Source organism: Mytilus californianus, unplaced genomic scaffold (genome assembly GCF_021869535.1).
Source record: "Mytilus californianus isolate M0D057914Y unplaced genomic scaffold, xbMytCali1.0.p SCAF_5, whole genome shotgun sequence".
Lineage (NCBI taxonomy): Eukaryota > Metazoa > Mollusca > Bivalvia > Mytilida > Mytilidae > Mytilus > Mytilus californianus.
This window is the reverse complement of record NW_026262701.1, coordinates 95,292,173-95,314,241: the sequence shown is the minus strand read 5'-3', so window position 1 is coordinate 95,314,241 and position 22,069 is coordinate 95,292,173. Positions and strand designations below refer to the sequence as shown.

Here is a 22,069-nt window from a genome sequence, read left to right as displayed (position 1 = left end):
GTTTTTTATATATTTTGAGATGACCCATTGTTTTTCGTCAACTGTTATCATAAGTCTAAGTGTAATCCTAAGTATAGACCTAGTTTCTGCAAATGTCTAATAACGAGTACTTATAGTTTTATTTTTAAAGAGCGGTAGCTGTCTAAATGCACCAATGTTTACATTTAAACATCTCACATTTGTGACGTAAGTGTAATATAATATAAGAACTTAATATTTAAAGTATTTGCATACTTTAAATGTTACACAATACCGATTTAATCAAACTTACCTAGCTTGTCATTATTTTGTTTTCTGCGAAGGAAAAAAATAACGACAGCAATAGTAATAAGGACAATTATTGCTCCTCCAATACCAGTTCCTGCACCAATAGCTAAACTATTTTTATTTCCTTGGTCGTTTCCTACTGCAAAAAAAACCCCAACATTTACGTGTAAAACAAATTTACAGCATAAACCAATGACAATCCTTACGATAAATTAGCTGATTGATAAACATTGAAACAACTATTTACCAGTTGGTTAAGGTAAATGAGGGTTGAAAGATGCCAGAGGGACATTCAAACTCATAAGTCTAAAATAAACTGACACCGCCATAGCTAAAAAAGAAAAAGACAAACAGACAAACAATAGTACACAAAACACAACATAGAAAACTAAAGACTGAGCAACACAAACCTCACCAAAAACTGGGGGTGATCTCAGGTGCTCCGGAAGGGTAAGCAGATCCTGCTCCACATGTGGCATCCGTCGTGTAATAATCCAGTTACAACCCATTAGTTATCGTTGGCCGCTGTCTGTTATGTTTGTTATATTTGTGTATAATGTATTGTTTTAGTACAAATAAGGCTTTTGATTATCCGTTTGAATTCTTTGACATCTTGTTATACCGGAGCCTTTGATGACGCACTAATGGCTTTGTCATGGTTGCAGGCCGCACATAGACCTGTATTTGTTCATATCTTTGTCACTAAGTCTATTGATAATTGGCTTATTTCAATTATGCAGCGCCTTCCTTTATCAATTCATACAATAATTCCATAATTAAAATATTTCACAAGAATGTTTGCTTTCAAATTTAACTTTGTCGTGTTTGGTCGCTTTAAATTTCTACAGTGTGTGTTGAGTATTGCTATTGTATTTCTATAACAAATTAACATTTTGAGATCTTACTGGCCATAAATAGAAAATACGTCATTTGAATTGTGCCTGTAAAGACAAAACCTATGTCATGTCCATTAAATATCAATCTTTTGATGAAAGGTGAATTTCTGTTGAAGTAAAATGATGTGTTGTTATATCAATATTACTGGAGGGTTTACATACCTACTGCACTCTACTTGAGTAAGGTGACACAAGACCAATGAGGTGGTGGTTCTATTTCATGGAGATATATTTTTGGATATAAATCTATCGGAAAGATGACAATTTTAGGTCAAACATGTACATTCGACATGTAACAAATAAAATTGCTCCTGTGGTTCTATGAGGTCTACAATCAATGGCTGCCAACGCATCGCGACTAGGGAAAACTATATTTGGTGAATAAATTTTCCATTAAAAATCGATATAAGTGATTTTATAAGTGTACACCAATTATGATATGAGATGTACAAAAAAAGTAATAAAGTAGATAATTACGAAGTCCCTTTGGTATCCCTCACTTCTCTTTCACAGAAAAACTTACAGTTGACCTTTAATTTGGAAACGTTTGTGTAGTCTTGGCTCATTTTTCCTGAGCATTTGCAGTATTGGTTTTGTTATTTTCACAAAGTTTTCATCCCGTAATTTCAGCAGAAATCAGCGGAGCAGAAACAAACGTGAAATCAATCTGTAACTCATCATAGTAGACTCACAAACTTAAATTTAGCTCAATATGTGAAGGAGTTTAGCAAAAGGTTGGTATAACTGTTTTCACGACATTTTCAAATGTTCATAGCCCGTAATGTTGGCAAAAATCAACAGAGCGGCACGTAACGTAAACTCGATCTGTACCTCATCATAGAAGACTCAGATCCAAAAACATTGCTCAATATGTGAAGGCGTTTAGAAAAAAAATAATATATCTGTTCGTTGCAAAATGATGAAATGACAGAACGATGGATTGACGGAATTATGGATAAGGATAACACTATATGGCCCCGACCAAAGCTGGAAGGGCCATGAAAAGTAAAAATACATCTTTTCCATAGACACTACGTACATTTCTGACAGTTCTGGCAGTTACTGACAACTAGTTTAAAGCCAATAACAACTAATAAAAAAAAACATGAATTTAATACTTAGACATCAATCAGTACATATCTGACATTGAGTTATTGCTTGTTAACTACTTGTGTATTATGTTTTAATCGGTGTTACTGTTATAGTACATACATTATGGTAATAGAAATCGCCAAATTACAGCACAATACATTCTACCACATAAAATAAACTCCGCTAAGTCCCACACAACAAACAACACATGGGCGAGATGGTATGATGTGTTACAATATAACGGGATTAATCGCGGTCGATATTGTTTTATTATGGAAACAATCCGCGAGCTCCAGTATGATAAGGCAAAACATAACGAAGATATACATTATTATCAAAGACACTGGATTACAGTGTGGATCCAACATGTATTTGTTTAAACTGCAGTTTTAAACGTTTCACAATGTTTGCAACTGAGTTATTACAATAAGTAATTGTCTTGTGTGTTAGGTGTGATCGATACAAATCGGTGTTTCCCTTTTCTTACGATATTTATTAACAAAACTTTTCAAAATATGAAATCCAAATGTACTTTTAATAAATATTTATATGATACCTATCAAAAAGTGGTGAGTATTTGCATATGTTTCGGAGAGTATAGTGTTGTATATTCATTTCAGTAGTTATAACACACCCATACAGTTAAATATATAATGAAGGAGTATCTGTGCACCTTGAGATGGTCCCAACTATAGCCTGTTCAAGTATTCGTATTTTTCATCAGTGTTTAACCTTTTTAACACGTTTATTAGTAGGTCTCCTTTTACAAACAGTATTGCATATTGTCATTTATATGTGCCTTTAAGTTAAAGATTTCGCGTACATGATAAATATTTGTTCTGTTGTTAAGAGTTATGTTGTTATTGGTTTGTTTCATTTTAAATGACGCTGTAAGAATTAATTTCAAAATTAAAAAAAAAACAAAAAAACAAAGCTATTCGTTTAATTATCATGTATACCAAAGTCTCAAAGATTAATATGCTGTATCTCAAATATTCTGTCATTCATCAATAATCCAAAACGTCAGACCAATATTCAAACCAAATATTATCAATTTAGAATGTAAAACCTGTAGTAGGAAAATACATAATGATCAATTGTATTTAACAATTTGATAAAACAAAATGTCATTATTTTCTGGGGGGGGGGGGGGGGGGGGGGGTCTTAATTAAAATCCATAGATTTGTTTTTTAAATTTGTCAAAATGCAGTTTTTATCATGCTTTTTTTCCAAAATATCATAAAAAGTATGGGTCAACGGACTTATTATTTTACGCTACAGGTTGTGCAAAATTGTCAGATTTTGTATAGATTATGCATGGAAAATCCAAATTTGGGTGATAAAAAGAAAACTACACCATAGAGTTTTAAGGTAAAATGTGAGAAGATAGCTCTTATAACATGCTTTTAGATAAGAAAAAAAATGGGGTCGCCGGACTTGTTTTCTTGCTACATATTAAAAGAGGTAAATTCACAACTATTTCTATTATACAAATTAATCTATCTGAGCTATCTCCCCTACAATATGAGTTATCTACCCTTATGTGGCAAAGTTGAAAAAAATGAATCAAACGAAAATATTGTATTTTATAGAAAATACAGCCGTAAATATGATACAACACATACTTTTCTATATTAAAATGAAAAGTCTAACACATGAATTACATACTACTCTCAAAATTTGCACATTTCATTAAAGATCTAGACCAATTGTTATCTGCTACTTCAAAATTCAAGATGGAGGAAGACACCCCCAGCCACCTTAAATTACAGCCATTAGAGTTTTGATATATAGATCATAACCAATCACATTGTTGACATTGTACTATCTGTGTTTGCGTCTTTTTATTTCGGCTGTTTTGATAATGGAAGAGATGTTGTTCGAACTACTATAAATTTTAATATGTCGTGTTAACTTATTGTCCATTTTAAATGTTCCCTTTTTAAAAATAATCTTACATAATATTGACTGCACAAATGGACATTTCAAATCGCTTTCCGGAATTAAACTTTACAGTTAAGAAATGCTACGCAATTTATAAATGTACCTTCATAAAGAGGGTTTGTTAATATGTGTTATAACACGGGGTCACCAACTAATAAGTAATGAATTCATTTATTTGATATGTACTTTACTAATATTTTGATTGACTTGTATACATATTAAAATACTATACCTGCAGTTGTTGTGTTACAAGTTGCAGGTCCTGACATGGAATAATTATGTTTATTTAATGCACGCACTTTAAAATGATAAGTTGTATCTGATGTTAGCTGGTTAATTGTTGCTTCTGAATATCCATATTGGCCTGGATCGCTATAGTTCCGACCATAATGAATGATTTTTGCATCTCCATCTTTTTGTACGAAAATCTGAAATATCTGGCTATCGCCTCCATTGAAACTCGATTTCCAATAGACCAAAACAGAATCAGGTCTTCCTATACAGGTGACATTTTTTGGTGGGTTAGGTTTTCCTTAAAAAACAAAATGAGAACAGCTTTAATTATACGTAACACAAATTTAGTTGTTCTCATGTTTCACAACATGCTGGGGTCAGCTTGGACTCAACTTAAGAGTGGTCGAAAGGTAATATAATGTTATAGTTATATATTTTAATGACTATGTTTTTTCAACTACAAGTACTACGAATAATAGATATATTACAAAGTGCATATCTTATTTGAATCCTACTGTGACACAAAAATGCATAACACACCATTTAATAATTTATGAATTGAACGTGAAACGTGTCAAGTAGGGTCACACTTTTGAATAAAAAAATTACATTGTACTACCATTTTTCAGTGATTTGCGTTAGCATACTTTCTAAAAGGAAATTAACTTCGAAAAATAATCGGATGACAGAGATAATTTATATATAAATAAGATGTGGTATGAGTGCCAATGAGACAACTCTCCATCCAAGTCACAATGTATAAAAAGTTAAAAATTATAGGTCAAAGTACGGCCTTCAACACGGAGCCTTGTCTCACACCACACCGAACAACAAGCTATAAAGGGCCCCAAAATGACTAGTGTAAAACAATTCAAACAGGAAAACCAACGGTCTAATATATACAAAAAATAAAATGCTCCGCAGGGCGCAGCTTGATACGACCGCAGAGGTCGAACCCTGAACAGTTGGGGCAAGTATGGACACAACATTCAAGCTTGATACAGCTTTGCATTTGGATTGTGATTAAATATTTGACACAGCATAGTTTCCGACACAGAATGAATGTGGTCTTTTAACTTAAAAATTTTAAATTGGACATTCACCTATTATGGTCCAATATCCAAAATCTAAATACATGGTTAGATTCAGCATATCAAAGAACCCCAATAATTCAATTTTTGATAAAATCAAACAAAGTTTAATTTTGGACCCCGATTTGGACCAACTTGAAAACTGGGCCCATAATCAAACATCTAAATACATGTTTAGATTCAGCATATCAAAGAACCCTAAGAATTCAATTTTTGTTAAAATCAAACTAAGTTTAATTTTGGACCCTTTGGACCTTATTGTAGACCAATTTGAAAACGGAACCAAAAATTAAGAATCTAAATACAGGGTTAGATTCGGCATATCAAAGAACCCCAATAATTCAATTTTTGATGAAATCAAACAAAGTTTAATTTTGGACCCTTTGGACCTCAATGTGGACTAATTTAAAAACGGGGCCCAAAATCCAAAAACTAAATACACGGTTAGATTCAGCATATTAAAGAACCCCAAGAATTCAAGAATGAAACCCCATTGAAATTGGTCAAGAAATAAGCAATTTATACAAAGTATCTTCTTTTGCACAATACTGTGCAATTAAATATTTCTTGCTATTGCGCAATACTGTACAATTGACAATTTCTTGCTATTGCGCAATATTGTGCTATTGGATATTTCTTGCTATTGCGCAATACTGTGCAATTGAAGATTTCTTGCTATTGCGCAATACTGTGCAATTGAAGATTTCTTGCTATTGTGCAATACTGTGCAATTGAAAATGTCTTGCTATTGCACAATACTTATTATGTAATAATTTACACATCCTGTTTGGTGTGTATCTCCTACCATATCATTATTATTTGTTTTTAAATATAAATCAGAAATAACCAACTTAAAATGGAAAATTTTAAAAGAAAAAAAAAAGGAAAAAAAGAAAAAAAAGGGAAAAAAAAATCACCCCCCTAAATTTTTTGAACCCCCTTATGATTCATCACCCCCAAACTCAATCCCAGCCTTCCCTTTGTGGTATGGTACCTTGCAGTACAATTTCAGAGAGATCCATACACTTGAACACAAGTTATTGTCTGGAAACTAGAAAAAATGTGTTTTTTGGCCCCTTTTTGGCCCCAAATTCCTAAACGTTTAGGGCATTTACTCCCAAACTCAAACCCAGCTTTCCCTTTGTGATATGGAACCTTATAGTACAATTTCAGAAAGATCCATACACTTACACACAAGTTATTGTCCTGAAACTAGAAAAATGCTTGTTTTTTGCCCCTTTTTGGCCCCTTATTCCTAAAATATTGAGGCAATTACCCCCATCATCAATCCCAGCCTTCCCTTTGTGGTATGGTACTTTGCAGTACAATTTCAGAGAGATCCATATACTTGAACACAAGTTATTGTCTGGAAACAAGAAAAATGCTTATGTTTGGCCCCTTTTTGGCCCCCAATTCCTAAACGTTTCGGCAATTACCCCCAAACTCAATTCAAGCTTTCTCTTTGTGATATGGAACCTTGTAGTACAATTTCAGAAAGATCCATACACTTACACCAAGTTATTGTCATGAAACTAGAAAAATGCTTGTTTTTTGCCCCTCTTTTGGCCCCTAATTCCTAAAATTTTGAGGCAATTACCCCCAAAATCAATCCCAGCATTCCTTTTGTGATATGGAACCTTGTGGTACAATGTCAGAGAGATCCATACACTAACACACAAGTTATGTCTGGAAGTTACAAAAATGCTTATGTTTGGCCCCTTTTTGGCCCCTAATTCCTTTACTGTTGGTACCATAACCCCCAAAATCAATCCCAACCTTCCTTTTGTGGTATTGAACCTTGTGGTAAAATTTCATAGAGATCCATTCACTTAAACTAAAGTTAGAGTGCGAAAACCAATGTGTCTTCGGACGACGCCAGACGACGACGACGACGACGACGACTCCAACGTCATACCAATATACGACCACAAAAATTTTTTTGCGGTCGTATAAAAACGAGAAACGAGAATCACTTATAAACCACATCAACAAACGACAGGCACTGAGCAATAGGCTCCTGACTTAGGATAGGTGCATAAAAATGCAGCGGGTTTAAACGTTTAATTAGGCGCCAATCTTCACCCTAACATGATACAGTATTGTAACATTACACCATGAAAAGACACACTGTAAAATATCAATTGAAATGGCTTAACTCGACCAAAAAGACATTGAAACAAAAATCAAATAAACATACACTGAAAAAAATAAGTGTGATCTATCACACAGTATAAATACAATATTCAAACGTAAGTGCCTACATCACATTGAAGTTACAGGTAGTAATAAAAAAAATACGAACGAACAGTTTCTAAAAGACAACTCTAACCTGGGACAAAATGACGTTAAATGAAACAACGTACACAGGTAAATGCAAATATAATAATTTTGTTCTTAGGAGTAAGGAAGTAAACATTTTTACAAACTTAATAAATTGTTTACAGTACGAGTACAGAGGTAAACATTTATCGTCATACTTAATACTTTTCAAAGGTGGTAAATCTTAACATATTTCACGTACAACAAAAACTACATACTAAAATGTCAAATAACAAAAGTACCGAACTCCAACGAAAATTCATCACGGAAAGTCTCTTAACAAAAGGCAAAATCAAAACTTTAAACACATCAAACGAAAGGAAAACAACTGTCATATTCCGAACTTGGTACAGGCATTTCCTTATGTAGAAAGTGGTACATTAAACCTGGTTTTATAGCTAGCTAAACCTCTCAATCGTTGATAGTCGCATAAAATTCCATTATACTGACAATAATGTGTGAACAAAACCAATGTACATAATATGAAAAATATAAATCTTATTTGACCTTCTCTCACAAGTAAGTGAAAATCATATTTCAAAACTTGTTGGGCAAACGGGTTAGGCGAAATAACATTCAATAATAAAAAAAACATCTAAACAATGATACATTTGGTGAATTAGTTTTCATTTCTTTCATATGAAGATCAGTGTCAAATACATGTTCAACGGGCTTTAAACCATTTATAAATAATGCAACAATTTAAAAGTGCTAAATGAACTCATCATAGATACCAGGATGGAAATTTTGTATTTGCGCCAGACACGCGTTTCGTCTTCAAGTCAAAAGACTCATCAGTGACGCTCGAATAAAAAAGTTAAAAAGGCCGAATAAAGTATGAAGTTGAAGAGCATTGAGGATCAAACATTCCTAAAAGTTTTGCTAAATACAGCTAAGGTAATCTTTTCCTGAGGAAGAAAAGCCTTAGTATTTCAAAAATTCAAAGTTTTGTAAACAGTTAATTTATAATTATGACCATATCAATGATAATTCATGTCAACACAGAAGTACTGACTAGTTAGCTGGTGATACCCTCGGGGAATAAAAACTCCACCAGCAGTGGCATCGACCCAGTGGTTGTAAATAAACTCATCATAGATACCAGGATTAGCATGATACCTCACCTAATACTCGAAACTAAGCTTAAGGTAACCCTTATATGTATATTGCTAAAACTATGAATTAAACTATAGGTTAACAATGTGTTGTGTTTTATGTTTAGAAATAGATCGTGGTCCAATCATATGTTTACCGATTTTATCATGTTGGTGACTTCAAAGTGACTGTTTCACAAAGTTTCAAGTCAACAATGTCAGGATTGTGTCACCTATTCGTCACCTATTCCCCTTATTGATAAAAGAGTCATAATTTCGAAAGGACTTTATTTCAATGTGGGAATTTAAGTAGCGAGAAAAACAACTGTTTATTCAAGTTTTCCGTGTTAACCATGTTTACCATATTTACATGAACACACGTTATAACTAACTACCTTTGAGTATAACTCCACATATACACGAGTAGTGATTTTGTCATCGTTTGGTTAAGATGGAAATGATTGTGCTAAGTGTTTTTAATGATAAACAGTGACACAATATAAACATTCGGATGTTTTTCTAAAAGAACTTCTGAACATAAACTCAAGCTGGTAAGTATCTTTGTTTATAGCTAATATGTTAGTACATTAAAATTTGTATCATATAGTTAATAATTTAAATTGAAATAATGCTTGCGTATGACCAAATTTAAAAGTCGCTTATCCGTTTCTCAAAAAGTTGTTTGTTTACTGTCTGTTACATCACATATTTAGTTATAAAATAAATTTGCCGTCAATTTTTGCGAACAATAACCACATTTGCAAACAAATTAAGATAACTGAAAATTCGGTGTCATGGTTTGGTTCAGTAGTGTCATGGTTTAGTTTATGTTCAATATGGTTCAGTTCTGTGATTTCTGATTTTTAGCATAATGGAAGAGTAACGATCAAAATAAACAGAAATTATAGAAGTATTGAAATACTGTTTAAAAATAAAGATATTTTCGCCGATAATTTTTTTTCGGTTTAACCCATTCTATCCTATTTTGAGACTTTATATTGTCGCCATTTGGAAATGTTGTTGCCCCTTTACGAGTAGATTTAAGTTTCACATATTGACGTTAATCTTCTACTCGCCAAAAATAACTGGTCCTCAGTAAATTTAAGATATTATCATAATAGTTATCATTATAGAACACGCATGTATAAAGAAATCACGAGAATAACATATTAATGCATTTCAATGGCAATTTTCTTTAATTTTCTTGAAATGTAGTTTAATTTGGAATGAAAAAAGGACCTAAGAAACCTCATAGCAATAAATATTACGTAGATGCGGTATGATTGCCAATGAGACAACTATCCACCCGAGACCGAATAACGTAGATGTTAAGAACTACAGGTCGCGGTACTGCAATAATAAACAAAATCAATACCTCTTAGCAAGCTATAAAAAGCTCCGAAAAATTAAATGATAAGCAATACCAATTAGAAAACCAACGGCATAATTTATGTTCAAAAGAATAAGCGAAAAACAAATATGATAAACAGTAACAAACGATAGCCACTGCGTTACAGACTCTCAATTTGGGACAGGCACATACAGAATATGGCGGATTTGAACATGTTTGTGGGCTCCCAACCCTCTCCTCGCCATAACCTTATCAGTGATATAACAGCACAACAAAGAAGAACAAATCAGTTTACATAAACACCAAAGACACAAAGAACCGACCTGTGAGTACTCGCGTTTACTAGAAGCTAGTTCCAAGACAATTACAACTTATAAAACAATAATGAGTCCAAGACAAAACGTTTCTTTCTTAAATTTCAGAATGGAATTCTCCTGCAAATATTCATCTTCAACCATCTTATTCTCTGCTATTCAGAACGACGATTTCTTGTCTAGTTGGGTCAAAACAAAAATCGGACACAGTGTAATTGTACTTGTAAATAACAAAATAACACGTATATACATCTTGGAATTTAAATTAATTTTTTTTCAAGCACATTTAATAATGAACAATTTCTTATACTAAATACTAGATCGACAGATCTTTTTCTGATATAATAAAAAAAAAGTTTAAACGGGTTAGGTGATACCACACAAAACATTTCTTTAAATTCAGAACTTTGTAAGTGATTTTTATAATTATTTCATTTATTACTTTATCAAAAGGATAAGTTTTAACTGTTGTTCATGTTTAATTTTTGTTCCGTGGAGGGTTGAAGAATTTTCGGTGCCCTCTCGGTATCATTTTGGTTAGTTATGTAATTGGGTTACTGCATCATGTCCGTATAAACCTTACATCTCCTTTTATTCAACATAGACATAATCTGGTTCAAAATAAATACGTCTTTAACCATTTGACTAGAGACGCCGCTCCCCGACAGAGTCCATCGTGGACATAAGTAGAAAAGGTGAAACAGAAGTAACGCTTTCTGTTTTTGTAATTTATTTGATCGAATGCCAGTTATAAAGAGCAGAGGCAAACTATTTTTTTCTTCGGAAACACACGAGAAGTAAAAATGTATTATATAAGATTTGCCGATTACGCCAACCAAATTTGGTTAAAAGGTTGTTTTTCTTCTTAGTCAATTGGTAAATTGTGAAACTTCTTTTTTACGAGCGCCTTCAAACAAGCTATCAATATTAAGGTGAAACAAATATGTACTTTTTTTTTTATCTAAACCATGACAAATTTGATTAAAACTATGACAAATTTCTATACACTTAACTGAACCATGTCAATCGCTTAACCAAACCATATCAGTATGATTATTCTATTAAGTATTGAGGTAGTGGAAATATTTGATTGTAATTGCCAGGTTTGAAGCACTATTTGTAGTCAGAATATATCAATTTTCACATTCTGTTGCCGCTGATTACCAATCTGCATTTGCTAAAACAGTGCTTTTGATCTCAATTAAAAATATAATGTTAAACCTTTCATATAAATACCAGACAATAAATACTGCAAATGTTGAACATATTACACCTACAGCCCAAAAATGAACAGCTTAAAAACTTCGACTGAAACATAATCTGTCATTAATTGTTAGTTACTATGAACAGATATATTCGCAAAACATTAAGCTACATGTGTATCAAGTTTAAAGCCCAAGATTGCGGAAAAGCGACTTTTTTGGATATTTAAACTTTCAGATTTGTCTACATCGTGTCGTAATTATCCTTTAAATATCAAAATACATATGGTATATCAAAAACTAGTTGCTTTGACAAGGTTGTGGGATGGAACAAATGCATGTGCAGTTTATGAAACCAGCGAACAATTTTCGGATCATATAAAATAGCTAACGAATAGATAATGGAAACGGATAATGTGTTAAAGAGACAACAACCCGACCAAAGAGCAGAAAACAGTCAAAGGCCACCAAGGGGTCTTCAATGCAGCGACTTGATCCCACAGCCGGAGCCGAGTTTGAGGGGACCCTGATTAAAAATGTATACTAGTTCAGCGGAATGGACGCCACACTAAACTCCGAAACATACAAATGAACCAAAACCAAAAGATAATGTCATTCCCCCAAACATATGTATGTATGTATAAATCAACGAAATTTTATAGAGGAATGCTGTTTTCAATTTTGTTGTGCTTTTCACCACTGAAGAAATTAAAAATTTGCGTTTTATGGATCTTCAAAACATAATAATTATAATAATAATGAAGATGATAATAATTAAAATAATAATGATAATAATTTCTTTTTTTTACAATGAGAAAAAGAAAAATTTTCTTTATTTGAACAGAATAATATATATTTTGTCCAAAGACATTATATAATTAGGTCCTTCTTTATCTAATGTTTTCAGAGAAACTATCAAATTCTATGTTAACAAATGTATTTAGGTTTCAGAAAAGTAAATTATCATATTTCAATTCTGACATTGTCCATTTTTTTTATTCTACGGTTTCAGAAATGGCTTTGACCCATTTGAAATGCTTTGAACATCAACTTGTATTTGATATGAATGAAAGAAAATTGAACAACAAAAATACTTAAGTCTTATAATTACAAACCATTCAAACTGCAGTCAAATTTATACATTTTTGCTCTAAATTGCACAAGTTTGAGTAATTTGTCTCTTTTTGATAAGATGTTTTCGACATAAAAATTGATAACATAGACTTTTTTCTGCTCTTTGGTCGGGTTGTTGCCCATTTGACGTATTTTCCATTTATATTCTCCATTATATATTAAGACGCCAAATACATATTATCACAGACGAAATGTATTAGTTTTGGAGCTTCCATACAGTACTTGCAACATTAAGCAATAATGTTTATAAAAAAGAAGAGATATTGGTATTTTTAAACAATTCGGGTATAATTTTAGTATCTTTTTACTTATATCATGTATATAAACCATACTTTATGAAATCAACCCATCAAGATCTAAAAAAAAGTTCTAATACGAAATGTCGGTTCATGATTTCTATTTAAATGAAGTAATCATTTCACTCCTCGTCAGCATAAATAAAATCAGTATCTTGATTCTGATATAACTCACATTACATTACAAAAACTCATCTAAAGGCATTTAAAATTACTGTCTGCAAAGTGCAGTGAATAAGTTTTAATATGGGCTTTTTTAAACGATGCTAACAAAATTTAGTATCTTGTCTTTCATAGTCATCCTATTCTAATAAAAACAGCTCATCCTGATGTATACATGGTATAAGATAAAGAAATAATTGAATTTCACTGTTCTATTAAAGTGAAAAAATGATTGCACCTTTCATCAAATTACAACGCAAACAAACATTTAAGTATCTTTATTCTTATATTATTTATATTTCATAAAAAAAAGAACTTTTCCAGAGGCATTTAAAACTATTGGTTGCAGATAAACGTGCGTAAATACTAATGAAAAGAAGAAATATGGGCATTTGTTAACAAAAATAAACCAATAATTGCACTCATATTCAGCAGACAAAGGTATTTTTCTTCCTATATTATTCACAGCATATACCAAATAACTCATCTAGCGGTATTTACAATGACTGATTGCAAATAACAGTGCATTATAATTTTCTAAAAACGAAATATTGACATTTTTAAACATTGCGAACATAATTATAGTATCTTTTTTCTTATATTCAACATACTATATGTGAAAACCACTTATCCTGATGTTCCAAAAGTAATTGTATATGGGTTCAATTAAAATAAACACATAATAATTGCCCTCTTTTGCAACACAAACAAACATTTGAGTATCTTTGTAAATGACTGATTTCAAATAAAAGATTGTTAATTGAAATTGAAGAAAAAGAAGAACAGAAAAAACATTATCAATTTAAACAATGCAAACGATATTTTAATACCATTTCTCTTATATTCGTCATATTTTAGGAAAAGTATCTTATCCTGATGTTTAAATAGTACTATAAAACAATGATGATATATGATTTTCATTAAAATGAAGAAGCAATTTCACTTTATTCAACACAAACAAATCTTTAAGTATCTGTACTTTTATATTGTTTACATGTTTTTGAAAACTCATTCATCTAGTGGAAATTAAATGCATGATTGCTGATAAGGGTACCGATTTCAATTGATAATATTTTGTCGCTATAGAATGAAGCAGAAAACATTCTGAACGTGTCATTATCCTGCATTTATTTTGCAGCAAAATTAAAGAACCAAAAAATGAAATAATCTGATAATGCGTAAAAATGTTTATTTGAATATGATATGTTATTGCGACATAGTCGAATACAGTATATCGTCGAGGTCTGCATTTACCGCATGTAACTATTGCAAAGTTCGTTTCACGGTAGAATTTTAAGTATATCTGTATTCATTTGATCCGTACTTACAATTAACTGACCGATAGATCACTGACGGTTGTCACGGTAACTGTCAAATACAAGACGTCAGATAGGTCCAATAAGCTTCATTGTATCGATCACCGATCATTTAACGACCAGTCAAGTTCACGTTTAACAGTAACTTGTAAGGTTGCAAGTATTGTAAGAAGTTTGAGTTAAAAATAATAAAACTAAAAAAAGAAAAAAAAAAAACGTCTTTCTACCCAAATTCACTTTTCCATTATGAGGGGGGAAAATAAGCCACTACCGATCAAATCAATGTCATGTCCGTTGTCAAATAATAGCTTACTTTACGCTTATTAAAAAAATACATGTTTTCTTTATACATTTGCTTTATATATGGGAGATAAGTTGCTACCTCCGGTTAACAAAATTTACTCCCGGCAATGTATGATAGATTACTTCAAACTGATTTCAAAAATATATGGTTCTTCACGCCTGGTAAACCATCAAATCTCAACCAAATGGTTAAGCGAGAAAAAGGTTTACTGCTACTTCCTGTTGAGTTTTTCTGGTACAAATTATCCAAAATATAGATAAGGTAGGTCAACTTTTCATCAATTTATTGTCATTCCGTAAATATTTTGTTTAATAGGAGAATGTAATACCATAGATAACTGAATGAGAGCCTGTCTCGTTCATTACTCGGACCAATGTGATTTGAAATGACATAACAGTGTTTTGCTATTTCTTTACGAATATAATTTTATTAAGCTAAATATGTAATAAAGTATGTCAGGTTGAGATTGTCTGGTATCGGTTGTGATATTCTGGAACAATGTTGAGATTTTCTGTCAAATAAAACTTCAAACTAGCTAACTGCAATCAGATACGACCGTCAAAATTCGTGAACTCTCTGTATATATTGGTTGTCATCATAGCTTGTTTTTGTGTTGACATTAGTTTGCTATGAATGAGTCCTGTAGGTCTATTAATACAGATACTAAAAAGTAGTGGTTGTAAAGCCTAATAAACGAGACGTTAAGTCTAGCGCTGAAGTGCTGAAGATGTTAAGTAAGCGCTGGAGAAATAAAGTCTTGCGCTCATGATGTAAGGTCTAGCGCTGTAGATGTAAAGTCGAGCGTTGTAGGTAGCAATACACAGTTAGGAGTTTGGTTTTGCAATTACGCCTCGGTGAATTGGTCCAATAAGAAAGTTGGTGGGCAATACAATTTATTGTTATATAGCTGAAGATTAGTATAACTTTCAAAGGGCTTTATATGAACATCAAGATTGTTCTTCGCATGTTTTATTGTGAATTTTCTGTTTGACAGTCCTTGTATCGAAAAATTCTTCAGCTATCTAGCAATAAATTGTATAGCACACCAACTTTCTTATTGAATAAATTCATCGGGGCCGAATTGCAAAACCGAATCCCTAACTATATATTGCTACCAACACCTACAGCGCTAGACCCTACATCTTGAGCGCTAGACTTTATTTCTCCAGCGCTTACTTAACATCTTAGGCTCTTCAGCGCTAGACTTACCATCTCGTTTTCTAGGCTTTAAAAAAACACTTCTCTTAAGTATTTGTATTAATAGACCTACAGGACTTGATCATACAAAACTAATGTCAAAATGAAAACAAGCTATATAATGACAACCACTATACAGAGGGTCGTATCTGATTGACAATTAGCTAGTTGGAAGTTCTTTTTGACAGAAAATCTCAACATTGTTCCAGAATAACACAACCGATACCAGTCAATCTCAACCTGACATACTTTATAACATTTATTTTTAGCTTAATAAAATCATATTCGTAAAGAAATAGCAAACAACTCTTATTATATGCTTATATTGACAAAGAAGAACACTTATATACTAATATATACAATATGTATTGATGAACTCATTGTCATTTTGTCAAAAACTGACTGAGTTGGACGCACTTACCTGCGGGGGAAAGTCATTTCGGTGTCATTTCACATCACATTGGTCAGAGTAATGAACGAGACAAGCTCTCATTCAGTTATCTATGACATGACTTCTCCTATTTAACAAAATATTTACAGATTGACAATAAATTGTTGAAAAGTCAACCTACCCTATCTATATTTTTGGATATTTTGTACCTGAAAAGCTCAACAGAAAGTGCCAGTAAACTTTTTTCTCGCTTAACCATTTGGTTGAGATTTGATGGTTTACCAGGCATGTTTTTGATGCTTTTAAATGAAATATGTTCAACAAACGGCTACTTCCTATTGGCTTAGGTTACATCCGGTTATGTTTGGCTTTATCATGTATAAATATGAAATGATAGCAAAGGTCAAAATCGAGAACGTCAAATTTATCTTTGACCTTGACCTAAAGGTTTAAAGATCATTAAGCAAGTACATTAAATCAAAAGACTGTATTCCTTTACTATATATGGTTGACTAATTACAAATACAGATCATTTATATTAAAATACATAGGGGGACTAACTCTCATATAGAATCTTCGGAGCGCTTCGGTCAATTTTATTGTTGATATCATGAGGATGTAACGAGCAATTGGAAAACTCCATTTGTCGCTTTTTTTACCTTTGTGAAGAAGTAGATATACCAAGTTAAACAGTGTTCAGGGAGATGACTCTTGCAGGCAACAGTGCTGGGTTTTAACGGTGTCAGTTTCGGAAGCGTATAATCTGTAAATATTATACAATAAACATATAAGCGATATCTAGCAAACCAAAATCTTTCTGAAAGAAATAAAAGTGGCTGAAGAAACAAATTTAAAATTAAATTGTTAATTGTTCGTAAACAATTAAGAGTTCTTTCCTCTACACGTTGTAAAATATATGTTTGAAAAGTCGTAGACTGTATTGAAAATCTTTCAAATACGCATAAAACCCTAAAAATAGGGTAATTCGCCATCTAAGACACGACATTGTCCTTTCACCATTTAATATTTTTCAAGGTAATTGGTTTCCGATGTCATTGGTTTAAGACTTATAGCTAAACAGGTCTTTACTCACACCGTTAATTGAGATTATGCACCTTAGGTAGCAATACACAGTTAGGAGTGTAGTTTTGCATTTTGGCGATGGTGGATTTTTCAATTATGAAAGTTATTGTGCAATAAAATTCATTTTGAGACAGCTGATGACATTTAGCCTTCAAAGTGGGTTTATAAGAACATCAAGATTATTTTTTACACGTTTTATGGGCTATTTTCTGTTCAACTGTCCGTATTTTCAAGGACAGACCAGCCATAGGTCCAGACATTATTGTAATGTTTACAAACACTTTTTTCACACGAACTTTTTGACGCAATTTTACAAAAATATGAGAAGAAAGACAATTGATTTTTATTTGATCTCTTAATAGATATATATAAACAGTTTCAGAAAAGGTATCACTCCAAGGGATTGAAATTCAACTTTTGGCAAAATTTTGGGAAACATGTGACATCTTTACCAACCTTTTTGCAATATTTTATAGCAATTAAATCTGGAAATCAAACCTTTGGAAGATACTGATTACAAACATATGCATATATATGACACAAACAGTAGGCTTAATTTGTAAGAAAGCAAGGGAAAGGGGATGGTAAAATTTATTAGGGTAAATTTAATTTTTTTTTCCTAACTGTATATTGCTACCTTAAGGGAAGGTAAAATCTCTTCGATCAAATATACCAAAGTTGCAATTTAATCTCCCGCACATCTGTAAGTATAATAGTTTTTGAGATTATCCCATAACAAGGTATTTGGTCAAAGGTCATGGTCAACCTAAGAATTTGACCTTCAGGTTTTTTCAAGGTCTCATGAATCGATAATCATTGGTTAATATCTTAGGTGTCTACAACTTATGGTGTATGAGTTTAAGAGGCCAACAGGCATCGTTTTACTTTCAAAAGGGGATAACCCCACCATTGAGTCTTTAAATCTTTTCGGTCCAAAAGTAACGAAGAAACAGGGTACGGTCCTGAAATAATTCTACGCTTCGTTTGTTTTTACCTATTACGGTAACGTTGATCATCCAATAACAAGTGCTTTAGGTTTGATTTTTCCGGACAAACAAAATGTTTCCACTTACAGGCAGGGTGAGTTCCGAATAGGTATTTCTGAACTGATAAATAGTGTGAACTAAACAAACGGTTACCAAGGCAAATGTTTTTAAAGTTTGGCGGAATATTGATAATAATAGTTTATCTTTTAACCCAAATTCAATTAAGATTAGAAAAAACAGTTTGTCTGGGAAGAAGACAGCTACTCTCACTCTGATTCCGAAAATTCAATGTTTAAGCATTTTTCATAAATTAGGGGAGATAATAAACCTATCCAGTTTAATAAAAGTCATTTCCGGTGTTAAAAAAATATAGCTTACTGTATACTGATTCTAAAAAATATGGTTTCTTTATACTTATGTTTGAAAAATGATAGATAAATATCTACTTCCGGTTTGTAAAATTTCAATTTCGGTATAATCCGGTTAATTCACACTGATTCCAAAAATATATGGTTCAGAGTATTTTCAAATGAAATCAAGACAGCAAATTGCTTTTAGTGTAAACAATATTTTATTATGAATTACTAGTATAAAAAAAAAAATTAAATTCACATTCACAGAATGGATTTAGAAACAAGCATCAATTGATTTTATGAATCTGTCTCCTTAAAAAAATGGCTTTTCCGGCTGACCTTTTTTTTTACTAACCGAATGCAAATGGCTCCATGACTTTATCATGTATAAATATGAAATCATAGCAAAGTTCAAAAGCTTTTACCTTGAATCAAATTCCAAGATCATAAAGCAAAGACCTCAAATCAGAATACCCTTAGTCTCTACTATATATATATTGTTAACGATACAGCTTATTTTGAGTAACATATGGGAGAAACTCCCATTTAATGTCAACCTACCTTTTCAACCAAAATGTATGTGTTAAGACATGACGCAATTAACAATTAAGTGAAAATATTTTGTCGGAATCTTAGACGGTTTCTGAGAAGATGCGATAAAATGCAAAAGTCTAAATTTAGAACACGAGCTGGATCTTGACCTTATTATCTTTTTGGTGGATTAAAGACCAAACATCAAAATACCCCAGGTCTCTATCATTGTTGGATTGCTTGTTACAAATATATTTCTCTTCACTATCAAATACAGACGGGGTAAATACATTTTTTGTAACTCTCATGGAGTTTCTTTATCACTTCAAACAAATGAAAACTGAACATTTTAATAATATAACGTTCAATTTGCAAAATAAATGTGTTCGTTTTTTTACGGTTGTGAAGGAGTAGTAATGATAAGAAAAACAGTATTCGGTCAAACAGGGTGAAAATAAAAAGCGCAATAACTTTTCCATATCTTATGCAAAATATTAAGTTATATGTAGCATAACTGAAAACAAAACTCTGCAAGAAAAAAATTGAGCGAAAGAAGAAAAAAAATTAATGATAAGAAAAAATCCTCAAGTTTTCTCGAAGGAAAAGTAAAAAGACCTAATAATCGCTATTGATCAGAACAAACTCACAATGCCTTCCTACGGAAAGATGGAAAGACCTAATCATGTTAATAATTTGCAAAAACCTGAAAAGATTGAAAATCCGAATCCACTTATCAGAGTCTGTTACTACAAAAATGGCTTGAAAAAATCTAGAAGGCATTTAAAAAATTATTTGAAAGCAGTAAATGAAATCATTTTTGGCTCTGGAGATTTCATAAATGTCAAATACTGTTTGTTCTATTAGCAGTAGTGAAGTCAAAATTTTTGGAGTTAACATAAACATTTTGATTTCAAAAGGAAAAAAGAGACAAAACTGAAAACAGCATATCAATTTGAAAATCTAAAATTAACCGTTTTCAAAATTTGTGCCTACTAAAAAAGCTTTAAACAATTAGAGTTAACATAATATATTGGTTTGATTTGAATACAAGAACAATGAACCACAAACATTGTCTTTGTACAAGAAAATGATCAATCTCTGCAGTTTATAAGATGTCGAATATATTGGTATATGCAAGAAATCCAATTCGTTTTGAGTCAACATACATTCTGTTATTTCAAAAGGATAAAAATAACAAAACCTGAGAAGCTCTGAAAAATCTTTAAATCCGACATTGTCCTTTTCTGCAAAACTGTAGCTACAAAAATGACATTATGCGAGCCAGATGGTTGAATATGTTTGTTGTATGATAATACTACTGATTTATATCAGATTATTGTTTAGTTCCGTGTTTGCAATATGTTGCGGTAGGGGTAATATTAATAATACATTCTAGTTTCACGCTAACAAAGTTCTGGTACTCGTCAGAAAGCTGCAACAGTGTTTTATAGAATGGCAACCATCAAATATTTCAATCGTGAGAAGAATTATGACCAACATAGCTAAAAGCCTGATAATACTTAGAAGGCTAAGACTGTGGGCTTTACTCTGATACCATATTTGAGTATTTACTGAACGTTTGCAACTTGGTAGGCATTGTCAAGTGTATGGTGTTGTATTCTTTGATCCTTATGTCGACCATTTTTTAGATGGTGGGTATATTGGATTTTTCTGTGTGATTCCATATTCAAAAAGACATTAGCATCATAACTAACACTGCAAACAGGACGGTTTTACCATAAAGAGTTCATTTATGTCAATATATTGTCCTTAGTTTTATAATGTACAAACTTTTCCTTTAAATATTATGTTAACAAAAACCTTTTTCAAGTAACAAATCACACAAATCATACAAGGAAACATGTGCTGAAAGGACGAAAAAGTTTGGTAAGTCTTAAACATGTTAAAGTAAATACTATTAGTACATTACAATCTTGTTTTTTCAGAGGAAAACCATTGAGACTTTGTGTTATACTTATATGTACAGAATATTGCAAAGTGATATTTCGTATTATTTTTATACGCCCGTCAATTTTTGACGGGACGTATTATGGTACACAAATGTCCGGTGTCCGTCCTTCCGTCCGTCCGTCTGTCTGTCCGGCGTAAACATGTCGCACCGTAACTTGGGAATGACTTAGTTGTTTCTTATGATGGTCAAACGATCTGTACACTTTTTGGTGAAAATAAGATTAAAACTTTTTGAGTTACGGGACTTAGTAACTAAAACAGGTGTGTGTTTTTTTCACATGTCGCGCCGTATCTCAAAAACAATTTATGATTATTGCTTAAAACTTTACACACTTCTTTGTTATATTAATCTTAAGATCTGTATACTTTTTGGTGATGATTCAAAATTTTATTTTAGAGATATTGAGTATTTTGTAAAAAAAGGGAGAGGGGTTTTTCACATGTCGCGCCGTATCTCAAAAACGATTTATGATTATTGCTTAAAATTTTACACACCTCTTAGTTATATTAATCTTTAGATCTGTATACTTTTTGGAGATGA

At 32.1% G+C, this 22,069-nt stretch overlaps 1 protein-coding gene across 1 annotated transcript in view; it reads right to left on the bottom strand.

Annotated features, from left to right (window-relative positions):
• Nucleotides 1-22,069, bottom strand: part of LOC127700294 (hemicentin-1-like) — a 122,939-nt gene that overhangs the window by 62,416 nt on the left and 38,454 nt on the right. The window contains exons 6-7 of the mRNA XM_052203710.1: nt 4,432-4,731; nt 272-406 (exon numbers count right to left, since the gene is read on the bottom strand). Of these exons, the coding sequence (XP_052059670.1) occupies nt 272-406; nt 4,432-4,731 (435 nt within the window). The remainder of the gene's footprint in view (nt 1-271; nt 407-4,431; nt 4,732-22,069) is intronic.